The sequence below is a fragment of the Dicentrarchus labrax genome, unplaced genomic scaffold (genome assembly GCF_905237075.1).
Source record: "Dicentrarchus labrax unplaced genomic scaffold, dlabrax2021, whole genome shotgun sequence".
Taxonomy (NCBI): domain Eukaryota; kingdom Metazoa; phylum Chordata; class Actinopteri; family Moronidae; genus Dicentrarchus; species Dicentrarchus labrax.
The window spans coordinates 6600301-6623191 of NW_026136707.1; the positions used below are offsets into that span (position 1 = coordinate 6600301).

A 22891-nucleotide genomic window follows, 5' to 3' on the forward strand; every position below is an offset into this window, starting at 1 on the left:
TAATATTATATTCAATGCATAACAATAACAGGACAGAACAACTGACGAACCGTACAATGAACCTAAATACTGAAGGCAATAACTGCAGGATGTTTGTGTAAAAGGGGCGAATTAGATGAATTTTGAACAGATTGAGATGAATATTGCATCAGAGAGGAATTTTCCTGATATTTTTTGTATTATGTATTTCATAATCATACATACTTAATAGGCTTCTTTTTTTGACAAATTCAGTGTTTTCCTCTTCTTGTGTCTATTAGCTCTGTTTGAACTGCTTACTTTTCTAATGCAGGATGAGGCTATTTAGCAGAGACTGAAGGCTGTTGTGTTCAAGTCTTCAAAGTTTAGATCTTAAATAAAAAACAAACTTTAAAAATTACAATGTAATTTAGTTTTCTTCACAGAAATGAATAAAATGCTTAGTTATAGGCCAACTGTGTATTTTTTTCTAACAAGAAGTCCTCTCGACCCCCCCGGTAAAGCTTTGCCGAAGCCTAGATTGGGAACCACTGCTTTAAAGCATTGCCTGTGCAGCTTCACTAACACACATTCACACTCCTCTGTGCAGGATTTACTCTGTTGTTACAAAAAGGCAAATAATTGGTAATGTAGTGCTGCGTTAAGCTGATTGTTTTCTACGCATCGATAAATAACGTTTAAACATCTGATTTCCAGCCCGGGGCCAACCACTGATTCACATAACAACACTGGCACTCAGATGTGACAAATCCAGCCAAAGCACACACAAGCACGCACGCACACACTTCTATGAGGGCTAAAGTCAAAGCTCAGTGTTGTTCTGCTGGCTCATCGATTGAGGACCTCCTGATGCGATCAACAGCTGTCTCTTGGCCGAGTGGCGAGCTGATGGCCGCCTGGTGTTGCTCTGCCTCAGTGTTGCCAGTCAGGGTCAGCCCCCCCATCACAATCCCTCTTTATGTGCGCATTTCAACACTGAGCTGAGTAACAGTAATGTTCCTCACAGACGGTGGGCTGCCTGTGAATGGTAGCATGCTGGTGGGTGGTGTTAGCCAGTTAGCTTTGAGTCCACGGCCTCTCTGTGCCAGTCCCAGTGACTCCAGTACAGTTCAGTTTGTGGATTTTAAGTATTTTTTCCCCCACTGTGCTCACCTATAAAAAGTAAAGGCATAGTTGTATATTTTATCTGACCGGGTCAACAAATATGTTCTGTTCTGGAGAGGATATTGATTTAGTGCATCACACTGGCTTTCTAGATAATCTAGCAGCCTTGCATTTGTTGTGTTGAGCCACCAGTCCCTCTTCTCTCTGTGTCCTCTTCTCCTAATCCTCTTTTTATAACCTGCCTCCTGGTCCATAAAACTGGGTAGAATCACAACTAAAACTATGTGTAGATACATAATTAGATTCATAATCAGGGCTGTGTTTATACAGTCAGAACACATTTTTTTTACATCAGGGTTGCAAAGCTGTGCATCTGCATGGTTCAGTTTTATAAATCTCAATCATGGTGAAACTGGGCGCTCGAGACTCATTTGCACTCCCGCAGTTAGCTATAAATGGATGTAGACACAGCCTTAATGAACTGTTTGCATTAGAGCTAGAACGATACATCAGCCGATCTCAGCTTATTGCAGGTGTATGTGCTGGTCGATAAGTAACGTGTAATTGTAATACAGAAATGCGAAACTAGGCTAGAGGTGATTTAGAAACAGTGTCACTATTACATAGTTTGTCCACCACAGAGCACTAACTGTTAATTTTTACACTATAACATGTCCAAGTATATTTAATTAAAATGTGTAGACCTGTCAACGTAAATGTGCCACATCATTATGGTTCTCCACCAATACCAGAGCAGCTGTCGTTACGCACGACTGTGGCTATTTATAGCAGCTGTATCATTAATTAATCACATGTACATGAAAGACCAACATTAGCAATGATATCATCATTATTAACCATTAGACCTATGAGATTATATGTGATTTAGTTTATAGAGTCGATATCAAACAATACAATGGAGAATCAATTCCCACTGCATGTTCTTATTTTATAAAAAAAAAACGGTTTGTGTGGGAAATGGTGCATGCATAATTTTCGTGCATACCATACTTTAATTTATACATCCTTCTCTTCCTCTATCATGCAAACGTTTCTCTTAACATCCTTGCAGTCCTTTCCCCTCCTCCCTCCTTTCCCTTTACTCCTTCCTCTTTATCATGGCGCTTGGTGAGCAGTACCTTTTAATTAGCATCAAAAGGCCAAGTCCCATGCAATATCTATGAGCTGTGACATTTGTGGCAAGACAGGGATCCCTCAGATGACCCCGGAGCCTCGCACATCGAGGGGTCTGAGGAGTATCAGACACCATTACTCACCATCTTTTAAGAATATTCAGCCCAGCGTCTTCAGCCCCCAAAGATGTTCCAGTTCTTGTGATAGGTCAAAACTTTGAGCACTCATCTTATGAAGAAGAGTGTCAGAACGATTCATGGTTATTTATATTGTTGGTCATGCCTGTAGCTGTCTTTTCTCAGCTGGTGCAGTGCAATCTCCTTTTTCAGTTAGTGGTCTGACTACAGCTTTATAGGCGTGTCCATTTTTCTTGCTATGTCCAAAATATGAATTCCCATGCAACACAAGTTATGTTTGTCCAAAATCAACAACATCCCAAGGAAAAACTGGACTGAACCTTACTGGCATGTTCCAGGAGAAATGGCTAAGGGCCAGTGACCACAGTTTCACTGGTTCTAATCTCAGGTGGAACAGCTACAAGCCAGATGCCCTCAAGCATGGCTCTGCTCTGGCATTGCCTTAGTGGGCACACAGTCAATACTGCACCATTGTTACCAGGGCTGCCCATGTTGCCCCTGCTATTTTCTGATATAGTCAAACTTAAATTATTCAAACACTACAGTTCCAGATGTCCCAATTTTACAACTGGAAATATTGGAGGAATTCTGCAGTGATGGAAAAAATGTTGGGAATTTCCATGCAGATAAAAGGATACTGGAATGTAGAATATGCAGCACCTTGGCGTAGTAGTTTAATTATGAAATTTAAGCCGGTTTAACATTTAGCTGATATGAGTGACCTCCTTTCTGTTCGGGCTCAGAATAGCTCCACTGTATTTATTTGTTTTTCTCTCTACCAATGCCTGAATCCTGCACCTGGGTCTTTTGGCAAGAGTCAAGCAAATCTGCTCAGCTTTCCTAACATTATTTTGCCTTCAAATTGATGAAGCATGTCCAACCCCAAACAACAATCCTCTTTACTGTCGAGCTGTGTGTCTGAACTTGAGGCGGGAATTGTGTTGATGTGTGCCAGCAAGGAGACAGAGGAGTGGCAGCAGGATGGATGCCACCCCCTGGTGAGAAAATGAGTGGAATCACAGCGTTTTCCACCCAGCTGACACCCAAGACAGATGGAGCTAGTGCACACTGCAGCGCAGCCCCAGTCAAAACCATGGCAACAGCGTATACGCGGCAACAGGAAGCCTGCCAGGCCAATCAGGGAGGAGAACGCATTGCCATCTAAGTAGGTCCCTGAGGTAGACTCAGAGAGGATGATAGCCTAACGGATGGAGGTTGGTGCTGAATGAATCAAGAGGATCCAGAGGAATATAACACCATATGCTTCATATCCTAAGGGGATGATTTGATATAGGCTGCAACAACTAGCATTTTAGATCACAGGCAAAATGGCATGTCATCAGCAGTGCCTCTGTAGCGCTGTTAAACAGAAGCTGACTAGAGCCTTAAGGCATATCTATGGTTGATGTGTTTTAAGAGCGTTTACAGTGTGTTGTGTGAAAGGGCTGCCTTTCTAGAGTCTAAATTCATCTTATTTTCCCTTCTTTTATTGTATGTCTGCACTGTTGCCTGCAGGTAATTTGTTATTTCACTCCAGAGATCAGATGCACAAACAACAACCTTACAGCTACTAGAGATTCACTGTCTCGATGGAGGGCACTTGACCTCAGGCCCCGTAGCAGAATAAAAAGTCAGAGCCCCCAAATTCAGTAAAAGACCACCTTCTTGACCAAGCAGCTTGTGGTTAAAAGGTAGAGGATTTATTTTAATTCATTGAAAGATTTATGGCATTAAAGGATTATTATAAAATATTGTCCATCTTGAGAATGAGTAGAAATTTTATTTTCTCTGCTATGCTGGAAGCCAAACCCTCACAGCATTATCACACCATGTAATTCAGATGGGAAGGCTTGTGGTGTAATGTGGGAGGCCAAGGAAAATGTCATGAAACATGTTCTCATTGCATAGGTAGATGATAGATGGCAGCACATTCACCAGAGTGGACAGCAAAATTGATTTCTGTTCACTGAAAACGCCTCCATTTTCCAATTAGTTTTGAGGTCTAATTTCCTGATACTGAAGCTGAATGTGAACCCTTACATGACCCCTTTCTACAATTCTCAGATCAGTCCTGTCTGCCACATTTTTCAGCCACTCCTCCCTTGTCTGCATAAGAGCAGGCAGTGCTTATTTGCACATGCCAGAAAAACACAGTCAAAATACCGTCTCTGCACTTCCAGATGGGCTCTGCAGCATTGTAACAGTCTTGGTGCGACTCCCACTCGCTCATATTTAGCAGTGCGTGAGACACATAAAACATATTAACAATGGTAAAGTGTAATTGGAGATATCACTATCTCAAATAGTTTTCACTGCGGTAAAGCCTTTACTTCTTCACGTATTCCCATTTTGAATCGAGAAGAATCCAGTTTCCAAGTTTCTTTTAAAATATATGACATTACAACTTGCTGATTAAATGTCTATCATTATGACAAGTGAGCTGCTGCTTTCGCTCTCATCCCTTTTGAAGGACTTGTGAAATTGAGTTTTTGGAGTGTCTTACTCATTTCAGTTTTCTAGGAAAAGCGGTGAAATTTGGTGGGTCTGAATGCCGGTTATCTATGCTGCGCAGCCTGTGCGCTGTGTTAAGCTGAACTGCCTTTTCTTCACAGACTCTATGAAGTCTTGGTGATTATGTAGGCTTTTTTATTATTATAAGGAGGATACATTACATAGAGTTTTGTCACTCAGGGCGGCAACTTTACTCCAAAAACTGTGCTGCTTGGACTGAGATGCACAACAGCGCTTCCTTAGCCTCTACAGTGCTTACACCGCTGTACCTCTCACCACCTTCCTATTCATTGTCAACCACTGACAACACAATACAGCAGAAACACGTGTGATGGACACTTGCACTAAACATCAATCTCTGCAAGCCTGATATATGGCGTGTTAATTTACAGTGGGGACATACACATAAAGAAGACATGAACACATTCTCAAGCAAACATCTGTCTCTCTCACGCACACGGTCGCTCCCCCACATGGCCACATCCTCCACTGAGTCGAGTCTTTGATGAGGCAGGCGATCATCTTTGAAGCCCAGCCCTGCCATCAGGAGCTTTTAAAGAAGCTCCATTTCTCTGTCTCTATCTCTCTCTTCCCGCTCTTTCACTCCACAAACAACTAACTCATATCGCCAACTGAACCACAGATACACGCTAGGCCACACAGATAACCCAAATCTGATCTTCCTCATCTCGCCTTGCCTGCGCTCGTCCCAGTGAAAGATTCAAACACAAACCACCCCCATCCTCTCTCTCCCTCTCGCTCCGTCTCTCCCACTGAGGCTGTGACTGCTTTATCTTCTGCACTTTATCCTCACCCCCTCATCGCATTGTGTTCCTCCAATCTCATTACCACTCTCGTGCAATCCTCGCTTTTTCCTCGCAGATTATGTTTATCGCTTTTGGAGAAGGAACAACAGGTATTTGCAGTATGCTTCTTGTCCAGCATTCAGCAGTATCTTGGAGGAGGAGGCATGGACGTATTCATACTGTACAAAACATGAGAAAAATTCAAAGATGTTCTTTTTCTGTTTGCAACTTGGCAATGATTTGCACTAAAGAATGGCAGTGAATCAATGTCATCTTTGATTCCTTCTCTGCTACAAGCACCCTGAGAATGATTATGTTGGTCTTTGGTCCAGAGCAACATAATCTTACAGTTTTGTTTTTTTAGGCATGCCACTAGCTTGGTTCTAGGGACGGCAATGTTGGTCTGTTGCCGTCCGTGGTGTTGTCTACCACTTTGGTCCAGACTGTAATATCTCAACATTCATGGCCCCCAGAGGATGAATTCAAATGACGTAGGTGATCCTCTGACTTACTGATTTTATTAAGATTATTTTTTGGGTATTTTTGCCAGACGGGAAATGAGAGGAGAGGGGTATGACGTTCAACAGAAGATCTCAGGCTGGAATCAAACACTACACCCAGCTGTACGTTTTACTATTTTTAAATGAAATCCAAGACATCCTCTTTCCTTTTCCTGTAGCTCCAATGTCAGGTCAAAACAGCCCCTTAAAAGCATAGCATATTGCTATACATAGCAATTTAATGGTTGGATTTTCACGACATCCATTGTGTACTGTCTTGTTCTGAGGCAGGTTAACCGTTTCGATTATAACCACTGCATGACCTTTTTAATTTACTACTAGTACAGTACCTCTGTATTTAGGAGTATAATGAACAGTGCAGCTTCTGGGTGAATCTTGCAGGGCTTTAAAGTTTGAGATTTTGTTGCTGATTGCAAGTTACTGACAGGATATAAAAAGTATGTGTGAAAACTTTAATCCATCACCCATTCTGTTTTGCAATGTCTCAGCCATTTGCATGTAACTGACAGACAGTCTCCGACAGTTTTTCTCTCTTAGACTTTAACAAGATCTATCAGTTTCTCTGGGAGTATTGTCTGCCGGTGCCCACACAGGAAGGTACCTGTTAGCTCTTCTGTCTGGCTGAGTCGGCCAGGAGGTGCCTGTTGTCCTCCTACAGCAGGCCTGGGAGATGCTGTCATGGCCCTAATGAGAAGTGGACCTGACATCCTCTCCAACCATTGCTCCTCTCTGCATCCCATCAGCCCCTACCTCCTTACTCTTCTTCTTCCCCAGTAATGATGGCAGAGAGGTTGTGGCACAAGGCAAATTGTAGGTTGAATTATTGATGGGTCACTGGGTATGTCTGATCTGTTTCTACAGGAAGGGGACAATCTTGTATGACATCCATCAAACAGGCATAAGAGTACTGGCTTGGTGAAGAAATCTCTTTTATTTTTCCTGTGTTTACTGTAGAGAGTGTGTGGCACATGGGTAGCTGATGATGTCCAGTGTGCCAACATTATTATCTCTCAAGTTGTGAAGACATTGGCTCATAGTGATTTGCTGTGACAGGTAGCTCAGAGATAGCTCAACAAATCTAACAGGATTTCCAGGAGTCTCCATGTATTTGTCTTAACAGTGGAACATGGATGGGATTAACTCCTCCCTCTGGACACCCCCCCTCATTTCCTGCAGGCATGGTATTGCCGTAACGTTGCACACAACAGTCAGGTTTAGATGAAAACCAGCACTGACTGATTTCCCAAAGAGAAACTGAAGCATACAGTGCCACTCGGTGGCTAACCTGTAATATGGAAAGATTATAATGAAGCTGAAACATCCCAATAATGACCAGTTATGTGTACAAAAGTCAACCAACCACATATTCACATTGATCCATAATCCTGTGCAGCATTCACACACACACACACACACACACACACACACACACACACACACACACACACACAGGGCAAATATAATGGTGTGCTTTCATACTCATAGTAATTAGGCTCTGGGTAACGTCAAGAGCTGAGGCACGAGGCAGAGGGTATATATGCACAGTAATTGCATCATTGAATTGAGAGAAACAGCAACTGTGACTTCTGTATTATACAGTAGCAGCAGTCAGCAAACTGTGAAATGATTTGTATGAGCCCAGTTTAGTGGGTCAAAGGGAGGGGTAGAAAGTAGGTGGGCAGCTCATGTACTTGAGAGAGGAACATTTAAGCTGATGCACATTGCTTAACAATATAGCTGTAATGTGGACTAATTTAGAGCCGCTCCTTTCCAGCGGGGGCTTGATTGAGCAGCCGCCACTTGTTTGTTTTCCAATTTGAGCTTTGGTGGGTGCCTCCATTTTACTGCTGCGTTTGTTTTCTGAGAAGTCCTCATGTCTAATTTATCGGTTCTGCTTTATCATGTTCGCCTACTTGCTCTCAGGCGATGCTACGCTGCATAAATTATGCAGAGTACTTTTCGTTTCCGACATCAGGGGTGAGCGACTGACGTGGGACTGTGTGCTGTGAGTTAGCAGTGTTCAAGACGTCTATGTCTCTGATAGTGTTGCAGATTGAGACGCTGAAACGTGTTCCATGCATAAAATTTGATTTGTGTAATAAAATAGAGCAGAATTTATTCTGAATTTGTAAAGAACTCACTCACAAAAAAGGTAAAAAAAAGGGAGCCTTCAGTACAATAGACACCACAGGTTTTCTTGCTAACTTTGAATATTTTATATGAACTTTAGACACCACTTATGCTCCTCAGTATAGCCACTGTCTGCAGCTGAATATTCAAAGCAGGATAAAGCTTGCTCAAAGGCAACAACATAGATCATACTGAGATGCAGACTTGTTGAACCATTCATGTGAAGGTGCTGCGACCTGTGGACTCTTCTGCTTCACAGTCAGCAGGCACCAGCAGCTTGTGAAATGAAGAACGAAATCAATGTGCAAGAAAAGGTCTCCTCCTGTCAGTCTTGTCTGATGCAGCTGAAAGGATAGATGTATTGGGGAAGACGAGTCAAGCAGAGAATATTCCTCTCAATCAGTGACGACTACACCCAGCGTCTGAGATACCCGTTTCTGTTTCTTTTTGAATAAATCCCCATGTTTTCCCCTGCCAAGCCCTTGAAGGTACAGAGAAAAGAAAAGGATCCTAATAATGATCAATGCCACTGGGAGAGAAACAACAACCAGGTGCAGCCGCTGCTTATAAAGAATCGACTTTTTGTTCCAGTACCTCGCACTGCGCGTCTTACCGTATTACGGCCTCAGCAGAATTAAACCTCAGATAGCTTTCAGCCAGCAGCAGCCGCTGAACCATGTTTTGATATGATTGTGTCTGTTTGTGTGCGTGGACACATACACAAACCGCTGAAACAATAGAAGAAAGAGAGAAGGAAGGAATAACAATGCACACAAAAACTCAAACTCTCTCACATCCACACACAGCAGACTGCATTCAAACCCCCGCAGGTGTACAGTTTAACTTATGATGAAACATAAAGTTTTACAGGCATTACTCTTCGGGAGTTTGCAAATGGAGCCCTTTTTTAGTAAGAGTGGAGTCTATGATCAAAGTTGAGTCAATGTTGAAATTTCCCCCTCACTTGAGCACCACTTCATCATATCGACATCAGTACAGGTTGCAGAGTAGATTCACAAATTTGAAGAGTTCAGACTCCGAGTGGAATTATCTTCTACACCAGGGTCATAGTCAGATTACGGTTCAAACTGTGTTCTTACTACGAGGCACTTGTTTTATGTGCTTGTGAGTGACCTATTCTAACCTGTTGATTTGTTTTGGGTTGTAGGATTTATGTCTAGAGGAAGCAAAGAGAGGGAAATGGAATGGAGTTTTGGGACTGTTAGTTGGACAAAACAAGTCACCTTGGTCGTGGCTGTCCTCACAAGCTTTCTATGAGTGCCATGTCAGTAGGGGCAGCGCAGTGACAGACAGACTATGCTGCCTTTTAGCTGCTTTATAGATTTGTTCTGAAGAGTAAAAGCTGGACTCGGGACTGAAGGACAAAGGGAAAAGATGATGAGAAAATGACTGTGGACATATTGGTGTGAGATAGTGACGGAGGCAGAAGTTTTGCAGATCTATGTTCATAAGCTGCCAAATGGGAATTATTTATCCGTGGTCTGTGGAAAACTTTTCTCGGCCAGGCGACATCAGAAGATTCTCAAAATGTCACCCACAGAGTTTTTAGATTGGAGCGTTATTTCTGGAGCACAAGAACCTGATGTGACTTCAAATAAACTTCTCACAGAGGCAACCGGTTGCATGGAAATAACTGTGTCTGTGCCGGACTTGTAACAAGACAACATTATGCATGCACTCTGCTTTGGTCTCAGAACTAGAGGATAGAATCATGAAAACCACAAGCAGTCCTTTGAAGCTGAGATGAAATTTTGACTTCAAACTGCAGATATGTTTTCAATGACACTACTGCTTACCATCCCTTTCTCATCTTTAGGAGATCAGGTTTCCTGCCTACTTTGTCTCCTAAATCTAAAAGTAATGTGAATAAAGAGGAGGTGATGGCAGGTGTAGAAGGGACAGGGTTTTATTCTCGCATTAAAAGCCCATATTTTTCTCATAATCAGTGACACTTTGAGTGAAGGATTTGTGTAGCTGATAAGCTCTCTGCTGGCTGCTAAAACACATCAGCAACCAATCACATAGTTAGTCATTTTATTGTCACATTATACATTCACCATGTCCGTCATCTGTCTAATCAGACTTGAGAAGGTGTCCTAAATGAGAAGAAGGAAGAAAAAAAATAGGGGAGACAAACTAACTAGCCAAATATTCCAAAGAGCAGTCAAGACACTTAGCTGTGATTCATCTTTATAGATAAGGCCAGTGATAGTGTGTTTTGTTTTTACTGTCAACAAATACTATTAAAAGACCAAAACCAACAATGAATGAATCAGTATTACCAAGTGTTGTCTGTTCAAACAAAGCCTGATATATCTGATTCCTCGTTGCTGTAGACCTACATTGTTTTCCAGAAACACATAATGAGCAACACCTCTGCACTGGCTGACATGTTGCTTGATTGTCATGAACATGGCTACTGTAGTTTAGTTTGTGTCAGTCTCACATACACCACCCTGCTGTTGTAAATACAGCTCCAAGTCTGCAGATAGTTCCCAATAAATGCCTGTTTGAGTAAAGGACACACTACCCGCATCTGCAGTGTGTGTTTGCAAATCTTCTTCACTAGACAGTAGAGGTCTTACCTTTTAAAAGGGATCTGTTCATAGTTATCGACAATATACCAGCAATATATACACCTTTCGCTAGAGTTTCAATGTATAATACATATATTTTTTAACCCCACACCTCCTTTATCAATTTCAGATCAAGAGCTTTCAAGCGTTTCTGTTCGTTTTTGTATTCATCAAATGCAAATTCAATGTAGAAAGCTCGAGCTGGCAGCAGCAGCATAAACGCTGTGTGTGTGCGAGCCGCAACATTTAGAGTCCGGGCATACTGGTTTTAATATGTACAGTGGTGTAACAACACCGCCTACAATTTCTATTACTGCCATTACTTAATTAATGCATATTTTACACTGTCCTAAACTTTTAACAACCAAGCTGTAAATGTATTTTAAATAAATACTTTTGCAGTGACCAACAATGTTGGGTATATGGTGTTTGTGAGGTTTGACAAATCCAAATCCTAAGGTGTTGATTTCACTATTGCAGCTCCAATAGTAGTATTTCATAAAAGTTTGAGGCACAATCATGATGTTACTGGGCTACAATTATTTATAGCATGACAATTGACATCCGCTGTGATGCTAAAAACCACAATACACAGCTGTTTTAAAATATTCAGCCTTTTTCAAAAAAATGTAAATATATAAATTTGTTATCTCGTTTTTTAAAGATTTACATGTTCAGCTGGAGCCAATGGGCTCGGAGCTGACAGAAACAGACACGGCAGAGAAATCGTAAAGTGTGACAATAAGAAACATAAATAGAATATAATTTTATTGAGAAGGGCAACATGCTCAAAATATGCAAACAGTAACTTTGTAGTCTTTTACAACATTGTTTTTTAGACAGTCGAATGAATAGAGAGCTAAGAATGTTAACACATACACTGGCTGGTATGGAAGAGTACATAGACCCATTTTCTTGTCCCTTGTTCCCTGAGGTGAGGACTGAGAGGTTTTACCGGTAAACAGAAGTGACAGACCTCGAAATGTTGTTCCAAGTGTCTCTCCACTGGGCTCTGACGATGTGGGAGAGATGACTGCATGCCTGATGCGTGTCTTCAGCGGTTAACAGCTGATAGAAAAGCCATTTGTGTCCAGCCTCCCATCCAACATCCTACAGGGAACTCCAACTTAAAGGGAAGAAAGCGGCCTGTCGGGTGTCACTTCGGATCAATGTTGGTCTTCGCTGAGTTTCACTGTTCTGCCATCTTATCAGATAGGAAGAGAAGTTAAAAAAAACAACAAAATGTGAAGATAAACAGTCTTGGAATTTGTTGATAGCTTTGCTTTATTAGATGGATGAGGAGGCGGTGCAAAGACACAAAGTGTAATTATAGTAGCACTTCAGTAATGAAGCTCACGTGCTGGAGGAGGCTCTCAGTGTGGCACAAGAGACCAGCAGTGTGTCAGTGAAGACAGATTTATGAACACGGCCCTTAATTTAGCTTGTGTGCTGCGTACAGTAAATCACAGAGCAGATGCCAGCCAAAGGGGTTTTACTATAATTAATCAAGTAATTTATAAACAAGCAAACAAGAATAAATGACTGCAATATAATCAGCTGCCCCTGCTTCATGCCTGTCTGTTACTTTATGTGAGTGTGTTTAGGTGTTTTATATTCAAGAAAGAATAAAGTTGTGTGTGTGTGTGTGTGTGTGTGTGTGTGTGTGTGTGTGTGTGTGTGTGTGTGTGTGTGTTTACTGTGTGTGCATGGTTACACAAACTAAAGTATATTTCTGTAGTGAAATTCAAAATGATGCAAGCGTACACAAATGAGAGCAAATTTGTGTGTATGTGTGTGTTGTTTTGAACTGTATGTGTGTCTGCTTTGAATGTGCGTGCGCGCCTCTGGGCTTCTGGTTTGCTTGAGCAGCAGTGGTGGTAGAGAGGACCGATGAGGAGAGATGGGACCAAGCGGAGGGTCATTAGTGCTCTCTTTGATAAAATAGAGAGCCATGGGACTCTAGAGGGAGTGTAGCACATACACAAACACACAAACACATACCTACACACACACACACACACACACACACACACACACACACACACACATTAGACTGTTCTGTATTATTCTGCCAGAATTAACAAGTGACTGTGAAACGCCCCTCTGGTCCCATCTCACGTCCTTTTGAAAGAGTAAGAAAAGAGTACTGGGAGCTGTAGACAGACACACAAAATATCACAGTGCTGTTTTCCCCAATTTCTTAAACTAATACTGAATAACCCAATACTTCTCTCACTACCTTTCTTTGAAAAATGTAAAGAGGTTTTCTTCAGTCTGCAATTTCTGTTTTTTGGGTTTGAGTTATTTCAATTGAGAGATTTCTGTGTTTGTGTTTTCCTCTCCTCTGGTTTAAAACGGGCGGCGCTCAGTGGGGAAAAAGATGATGTCATTTTTTTGTGCACCAATCACGATTTCAGCACAGTTTTAATGAGAATATGATGACAGTTGGAGGGTTTTGCGTCCATTGACAGGTTTCTGGTCGCTGACTCACTCAGCACTCTCCATATTATATGCAGTCAATAGTTTACTCTTTACGGACAGTTCATCATTTTACGTCATCACTGGCAGGTGTAGCGTCGCACTATTACTTTCCACAGCTATAAAATGTGACACATTGTGGGGTTGTTGGCAGAAAGTATGCCGTAAGCACTATTTCATTTGGGAGGGGCACTATGTAGTGGGTAGATTTCCCACTTAACACTGAAATAAAAGAGCAGACAATACATAAAATGCACTATATAGTAAAAAGTACAAACAAACAAATAATAATCAAATCTGATCAAAACACCTACACAGCCCTGATGAAACAGACTAGCTGGGTTTTCTGCTTAATAAAAAAAAATTATTTTCCAAACTTTGATTTTAAAGTATTTACGAACAAAACCCTTTTATTCTCATTCTTATCAGTAATTGCAGGTGTGTTTTTGGTCCTCACTTCCTATAGATCCAAACAGTGTGTCAAGTTCAATATCTCTGCTTGAGCCAAGTTCAACAGCGCTAAATTAGACAATTAGATATCCAACTAGTGTCATAGGTTTTAACTTTAGCTTCTGTATTTTCTGAGGTAATTTAATGACAACTAGCTCGCTAGACGATCCCGATGTTTTCAGACCTGATGACTGACGAACAGGAAATCTGCAATTCCACCAGTGGTCCCTAATTTAGGTAGAGTAGTCCAAAAGAAAGAGAGCCACATCATGATTTTTCCCAGCAATGACGCCACAGACACCCAGATGCCGTAATCCTTCAATTGCAAGGGCTTTCATCAGTGTGCCAAAGGTTCAGTTGCCATTGTGTTACCTATTTGGCGATAGTTAGTAACTTAACAGACATTTATTTAAATTGAAATCTTTGAGGTTTTCAGTTTAAGTCAACAGCTGGAAAGTAATGAAGGATTTTGCCCAACTTGCAGCTTTATTTGTGGGCCAAGCATTCGCTATTAAGAGCAGACTACATCTTCTGACAGCATCTGTCAGAATATCTTATTTACCAGCCTGCATGAAACACTGGCCTGTTTGTAAGATAAAAAAAAGGGCAGGCTCTTGCAATTTTTGGAAATTGCAGTAGTTAATTCAATAGCTAGTCTGTTTGTTCATTCAGTCAATCATCTATGTATTCATTTATTTACTTTCCAACTATTTAGCAACCCTTGTTCTTGTCAGTGAGACAGTCTGTGATGGTGTTTTTTTTTTTTTTGTGAGCTGTTTAAATGCCACAGGGGTCGCTCTGAACTCCAATAACATGCATGAGTGTTTCATGCAAAGGCTCATGGGTAGGCTTTAAGAGGACACTGCAGCTACTGGCTGTGAAACTGGCACGTTAAGCACAAGAGTGAGAAGACTTCTGAATAGGCTGTGTACATAATGTATGTATGGTCTGTGAGATGTGTGCATGTACTGCATGTGTTTTGTGGTGCCAATCGTTGAGAAAGAGACACATCACTATGAATATATTCTATCAGTGGATATACAGTAATAGTTACTAAGATAAAAGTCATTATTTTCAGACTACAAAGACGTACAATGAGAACAGTCCTAACAGTGAAGGCCAGTGGTTTCTACCTGTCTGACTGCAATTTGTTTTTCCCTTTTCTCTTCATCTTCCTCAGTATTTCTGCTGAGTCACTGCTCCACACCGTTGCCATGCTCACAAACTCTCTCTGACTGCTTTTTGCCTTTCGCTAGACTGTTTTCCCTCCGTATACCATGTCTGTCTCTTCTCAATCACCTTCTCTACTCTCCCTTGTCTCAAAGGCTTTCTGTCTCTTTTATGAATCTCCCCTTTTCCTCCCACCTCTGCTCTGCTCCCCTCAACCCTTTTTTTGTCTCCTCAGACGTCTCTCTCTTTGTCAGGATTTCAATATCTCACTCCACTCCCTTTAATTTTTCCTTTTTTCCAACATTGTTCCCACTGGCTAATAGAGATTTTGTGACTGATAATCTAGCTCTTAAGATTATACATTAACTTTTCGCAGCCTTGGCCTCGGAGAAACTGGCCGGTGGAGATGGGGATGATGTGTGGTTTTAAATAGACTGTTGTGGATTACATCGACGAGATTGCTTTAAATACTGCTGGAGTCCTGTTGTAACGGGCCTTATGTTTCACATAATGAGCTTTAAAGGGAACGCTGAGGGGAAATGTGTGCAGGCCTGTGATTTCTAGCCTGTGACAGAGATTTTTTTAAGCTTGGATGAGATTGTAAAATATATATATCTGCTATTGTTTAGGCTTCACATACAAGCAAAAACAACGATAAAACACTCTATTTACCAAGTTGCCATTTTATTTTATTTCCAGGTGTTCAAGTCAAAAGTACTGGAGCTGGGAGAGAAGCTGCTGCCTGCCTTCAACACGCCAACTGGAATCCCCCGAGGAGTCATCAACCTGGGGAGGTGAGTCTCAGTGCCAGGCTTCACCTCCAACTGTCCTGCATCCCCGATAAAAGACGATATCAAGTAATCACGCTGGCTTGCATTAATCAGCGCTCATGCAGTTTGTTTCATCTTGGCAACCGGAAGCAGAGGTTGAATTAAAAAACGTGAGCCGACATGCAAGTTGTCAACAAATAGGAAATATGCTAATATTGTATTGAGCCCCTCCTCTAATCCTCTAATGTTACAACACAGAATTTCATCTTTCAGTTATTGTGATGCCTCGGACCAGCTTGGCACATAAAAATAGACTTTTACTTGGTCTAAAGAAGAGAGAAAGAACAAAGTAGATCCAGATCTGTGATTGACGGTACCAATATGGTCTGCCTGAATTTGCTGATATGACTTTTTGATAAAAGTGAATTTGAAAGGGAAAAAACAGAAAGTTGTCTAGACAAACGGGTCCACAGTCTGTGTTTACTGACAATGGAGCAGGCTGTGCTTTACAATGATGATGACATTTGGATAAGAATTAATCTGTGTTCACAAACACTTTGGAAGATCATATGAATAATATTTGCATGTTTTAAATGAGTTGTGTTAATTTTTAATCTGTTCTGAACCATTACCTTTCTAATCTAAAATCTTTATTGACACGATCTTGTTAATGCCACGGTCACGCAACACAACTTCAACCCATTTTCATTTTCAGAGCAATTTCACCATGAATTTCAGGTCCTCTTTGTGTTTAAATTTGGGTTTGACCTTTTTTTAAGCAAGACAGGACAACAAATCTGCCCCTTGTTTTTAATTTAAAAAATCTTATCGTGAGACTGAAATAAGACATGAAGAAGATTACAGGGGGAAAAATCGAACTGATGAGTGCTGATAACAGCTCTGTGTCAGTGACTGTAACAGTCAAATTATCATCGCTAGCCTACACATCCACAGCCTGACTTTACCACTGTGTTTCCTTATCAACACACAGTACAATGCATTAACAACAGGGAAATAACTTCACACCATTATTCAGTTTGATGAAGTGTTTTGTGGGACTGGATCTAAAATACTACACTCATACAGCCATGTTTGTCATTTTTAGTTGAAGTTATTTAGCCAAATTTTAACTGTCAAACTCTTTTCATGTCTGTCTTGGTACATTTTACAGTATAAAACGCTGCTCTTCCCCTCATTTCCTAATCTTAAAAGAAACTTCCTGGCACCTCTGTCATCCACCTGCTACCAATTAACCCACCAGCCAAGCCGGACAGCTGCTGGCAGATTTAATTACCTTATTCTACAGTTAATTCCTGCTACATCACCAACATGGGTCTGTGGTACAGATGGGCAGGAGGAACCAGGCTGCCCATAGTGTGGTCATGTGGGGTGTATGGAGGCACACAAACAGGTGTATCCACATTAGCGCGCACACACACACACACACACACACACACACACACACACACACACACACACACATATACGTCACTTCAGAAGAGAACATATGCAGTGCATAACAGGACATAAACAGGCAGTGAGCTCTCTGCACACAGGGGGGTTCAGTTAGCTCTTACAGTGTGTGCCAGGTATTTTCTTAAATGCTCATCAAATGGCAACATTTAGGTGAAAATAGTTTTCATTACATTCATAAAGCTGAAACGGTTTTATAAATCTCAATCATTGCGGAAACGAATGCAGGTGTAGATGTAGAAATGCCTTTCAACATCAGTTTCCATAGGTTACAGCTTATGTTTCATCTCCTCCTTATCATTTCATCTACAGCTGCATCCAAAACCGGGTGTACGTATGTGTGAGGTGTGCACATTTTCACAAGATATTCTTCTTATTCTTCTTTGATAAATACTAGTTTAAGTACATACACATCGTTAATATATCTCTAGAAGGTCAATTGTTTTCTTTTTAAGTGCTGGAACGATTGATTTAAGTAATTTTCCCAGCAATAATGTCAGACATGTTCTACTTCGTGCTTTTTAATTATGAGGATTTCCCAGTTTTATTTTTCCTATGGGACAAAACTGAATATCTTACAGGTCCAGTGTGTAGGATTTAGTGGCGTCTAGCGGTGAAGTTTCAGACGGCAGCTAACTGAAAACCCCTGGCGTCTGTATTTGATGACCTGGGAATGAGGCTGTAAAGTGTGCAGGAGAAACTACGGTGGCTGCATGGCACTAACGAAAATATAACGATTCCTATATTCAGGTGATAATACACTAATGGAAACACACCTATGAGTATTTTATTCCATATAGATCCTCTTTAATGTTATACACTGGACCTTTGAGGTTTTGGACAATGGACTCAAAAGATTTATCCAGAAAATAATCTGCCTTTTAATCGATAATGACAATATTGGTTAGTTGGTTTATTGCTTGTAATAACAGATAACACCCTCCACCCTGCACCTCCGCTTTGATTCTTGGATTGATTATCTTTAAAGGAGGAATCAGATGTGACTCGAGCCAGAGCTTCTAATGATGCAGCCCCCAAACTTTTAATGGATGCATTCATCAGCATAGCAAACTCTTTTGATTCCTCTCTGCCCTCACATGCCAGCCACCTCCCACTGTTTTTTCTGCCTCCATCTTCTTCCCTTCTAACAAATTCAGTTTCATTCATTACCGGATGTCTGATCTTCTCTAGCATCTATTAAAGGATATGTGAAGTCATTCTAGTAGTACATTCTGCCTCAGGTAATCATAGGTGGGCATTAGAGCTCCGTATCTGCGACTACGCATTTGCAGAGAATTAGATTTGCAGAGTGATATTACCCACACTGCCTTAAGGAAATAAGCTGAAGTGTGTCATGTGTTTCTGACCTTGATGTTCTTAGTTTCAAGGTAACTTTTTGAAGCTGTCATTGCACTGTGAATACACATAATTTGTTGTTGCGTTGGTGAGTTTCAGGTTGAGGTTAATGAAACATGAACACAAACATCAATCACGGCAGGCAACAGTAAACTTTCTTCATGGTAGATGATGGTAAAGGTTAATTCACGCAGACTTCTGATGAGTTTATTTTTAGCAGCTAATTTGCCTGACATGTTGTAATTAATGTTTATGGTATTCCAGAATATGTCAACTGACAAGTTAACTTGTAAATGATTAATCAATCATCAAAATTGTTGCTGATTCATTTTCTGTTAAATGCTAAATGTCTACTCATCTAATTGTTTTTAGCTCTAGTGTGTTGCTTTATAATCGAGGAAGAGTGAGTTTAGGAGGAAGATACATGGTATAAATGACAATAGTTAAATGTTCAAATAGATCAATATACTTTGGATTGAATACATTATACAGATCTCTGGAGACATACAGTGAAGGTTATTGATTTCCATTTGAAAAGGGAATACAAGGTAAGACCCAAGTCTGTCTGTCGTGATGCATTAAGCAGACTCTGAGTACAGAAGGCCAAAAGGTCCACCAGTTCTACAATGTTGATCAGCTGCAGCATGTTCTGAATATGATGTTCAGTGTTATAACTGAGACAGAATCACTCCTAAGTGGAAAATACTGAAAGAACTATTGTACTGGTTGGCTGGAGTTCACAACAACAGGCCGGCTGATACAAGAGGATCTTATGAAACTGGAATTGACTGTAAAACTTTTAACTCACATGAAATTCAGAACATTGTGCTGTATTAGACGAAGAATGTAGACTGTACCCATTTACCAGTGGCACTTTTATTTAGTCTGTCATAACATACCAGTTGTCATATACACACCATGATAAGTTGCATATTCCTTGATAAGAATTTGATGGCATGAATACTAACAGGGTCAGTAACACCTACAGTGTGAAGAGACACAGTGATAGAACCATCCCAATGTCACCAGTCCCTAAATGCAATGCTCTGCCACCTTTGGTATTTACTTTTACATACAGTCATCTAAAAACGTGTTTGTACCTGTAGATGCCTGTGTGACAGCCATGATACTTACTCCACTTGTTTGCATGTTGTCTCTGTTGCAGTGGCACCAGTTGGAGCTGGGGATGGGCCTCAGCCGGGAGCAGTATCCTGGCTGAGTTTGGGACCCTTCACCTTGAATTCGTCCATCTGACGGAGCTCTCCAGGAATTCAATCTACACAGAGAAGGTGCAATATATATGGATAACATTTCCTGTTCCACTTTGCAGGACAATTTACTGCTATTTTACTGTTAGTACTGATTTCTGATGAACTACCATTTTTGCTTTCCAGCCTTGAAGCGATGATAAAGTTAAATGTGCAAAACAATGGCAGTGCAATAGCCAGATGACATTCTTTTGTACCATGGTGTCTTTGCAGGTGATGAACATCAGAAAAGTACTTAACAAGATTGAAAAACCCCACGGGCTGTACCCCAACTTCCTCAGCCCTGTCAGCGGCAACTGGGTCCAACGTAAGTACTGTGTCATTCTCCTTAAACATCTGTGAAATTGTATGATTATGGGTAAATCTGGGTTATAGAGAAATGTGTGTAACAGTTTAATTTGTAATGAAGGAAGGACAAGGTCAATACCTCTCTTACATTATTATAAAAAACATAAGGTGTTATTTTGACACATCGATCTCTGAGCTGACCTACAAAGGTCATTTTTGTTAAAGTATTACAATAGTTGTGTTTTCCCAAGGTGGGTCAAGATTACAGTACAAGACTTTGAGCTCATTGAATTCAAATCATTTCACATTATCCCCATTTCTGAGTCTTTCCTTTGGCTTTCACGGCTCTGACAGACCTTGAGTCACCTCACGTGTCAAAGCTCTTTTAGCTGCTCATCTGTGTCATCCACCCATCCGTCTATTTCCTTTCATTTTTAATATCAGGCTCATAGCAATGGCTATATGACTCCCATTGCTCTGGGTTATTAAAATGATAATGAATTCAATTACTTCAGGAAATTGGATCTTTCCGATTTACCTGAAAGGAGGTGAAAAAAAATCATGGGATAAGACGAGGTTGGGACTGAAAAGGTGGTAATCTGATGATTACAGAGGCTAATTGTTGTGGGTGAGCATGTAGAGAAGCAAAATTGTATATATTCATTCCCACAAAGGAAAAAGAAATCTTGGCTTCACAGCCCTCCCTCATCTGTCAGTGTCAAGGACAAACACAGCAGTACTGTGATAACCTTGCGGGGGAGTCTGCACAGGTGTGCATGCAATGAGCATGAGTGGATGGTGGATTTAGAGTCATGCACGCCTCCACTGCAATATCATATTCATCTTTATGAATTTGAATGTGGACTCAAGAGCGGGCAGGAGGAAAATCAACAGCCACTTGTTTCAATTTCCACTCACATGCTTGAAGTGTGTTACATAATTTAGGTTTTAACTTTCAAATAAACTATTTTCTACCATCAGTGAACAGAGAGAGTGTGGGTTCACAATCTGTGATCATGCATACCACAAATTACCCAGAAAACCAAGTGAGAGTGACAAAATGGAGACAACAGTAAGAATGGAGTTGCCTGTTTTGGATGTTCTACCACAAGACACTAAAGGTTTTGTAACACTGTGATTCCAGCAAACCAGATATGAGTTAGTAAGATATGGTGGCTTGTAAGACTTGATTTGTGAATGGAATAACAGGGTTTCTGCAGTGTTCCCCAAGTTAAATTTAAGACTTTTAAAACCTTTTTAATACCATAAAGAATTCAATTTAATACCCGTTTCACAATCATACCGGCCAAAGAACTAAAGTATGATGGAAAACCAGTGGGGACGGCCTAGAATTATTTACTATTATATGATATTTTTCAGTACTTCCCAGCAGAATATAACAATAATTCATTAAATTAATGCAATGGGGACCTGGGTAAGCAGCATAAAATGGATGGATTAATCAATGACATCCTGAAAGACCTGTGTGTGACCCTGCTGAATATTTCCATACAACCCTGTTTCCCTCCCATTCCTCATCTTAGATCATGTTTCCATCGGTGGCCTCGGGGATAGCTTCTACGAGTATCTGATCAAATCATATCTGATGTCAGACAAGACAGACGACGACGCGAAGAAGATGTACTACGGTGCGCTGGAGGTATGAACATTATAATCTTACATTTCACACAGAGTGATGGGTCTGCTCAGCCATAGCTCTGTTAGATAAAATAATAATAATTACAGTTATTTGCATGAGCCTTTGATCAAACAAAGTGCACAAAATGCTTAACACCCAAGACAAATAAAAGACAAACTGTTACACAAAACAATAAGAGGACAGCCAGTACATTGCTTTAAGTTTTAGTGGACAGTTAAAGGCTGAGTGAAGCATGCAGCAGTCTTGGTATACATGGCTTCATTCATCTGTTAAAGTGAATGCTTTTTGTCATTCAGACTAAGGTGTCAGTTACCTAAATATTCCTCACGGCTTTATTCAGACATGACAGCACTTATACGGAAAGAGCCACAATGCTTGAGCGGTATTTGGAGTGTGCGAGGGGGAGCTTTGAATTAAAAAATAATACATGATAAGAAGGAAGAATAGAAGAGCTTTCTCTGTCCTCACGCAGGCTGCATTAGAGATGGATTTTTATTATTTAGTATTTCGCAGTTGGAGCCTTAATGTGAGCACAACTGTTCCGACAGCGCACAAGCATGGAGTCACAATATGTTAAGTTGGGGCCCATGTTTAATTCCTGTTTGCTCACATGGTGTATGTAAAGAGTTTTGCTGGATGTTAATTTATCCATGGAGTTTGCAGAAATTAAAATACAGAGTTAGTGCTTATCTGATTACTACTGTTGTTGGTTTTACAACAATGTCCTATCTAATAGCATCTGTCATTACTTTTAAAGGGCCAGTGTGTAGGATTTAGTGGTATCTTGCAGTGCAGTTGCAGATTGTAACTCCCTAGCATCACCCTCCATTTCTGAGGGAGAAGGAGAAATTACAGAGGCCACGAAACGCATGATAAAGGCAATCCAGAGCTAATGTTAGGTTTGTCCGTTCTGGGCTACTGTTGAAGTAGTAGTAGTTTGTTCAACATGGCGGCCTCCATTGAAGGCTACCTGCAGTGTCTGTAGACAAAAACGTCTCATTGTAAGGTAACAAAAACACAATGATTCTTTTTTCAGGTGTTTATACACTAATGAAAACA

At 40.8% G+C, this 22891-nt stretch overlaps 1 protein-coding gene across 2 annotated transcripts in view; it reads left to right on the top strand.

The window, feature by feature from the left end:
* LOC127366875 (mannosyl-oligosaccharide 1,2-alpha-mannosidase IA) overlaps positions 1-22891 on the top strand; it is a 188531-nt gene that overhangs the window by 150740 nt on the left and 14900 nt on the right. The window contains exons 5-8 of one of the 2 annotated variants that reach the window (XM_051406233.1): positions 15717-15810; positions 19778-19905; positions 20098-20191; positions 21717-21832. In XM_051406233.1, coding sequence (XP_051262193.1) covers positions 15717-15810; positions 19778-19905; positions 20098-20191; positions 21717-21832 — 432 coding nt within the window. Of the gene's footprint in view, positions 1-15716; positions 15812-19777; positions 19906-20097; positions 20192-21716; positions 21833-22891 lie in introns of both variants that reach the window. The other variant, XM_051406234.1, reaches the window with a different exon arrangement.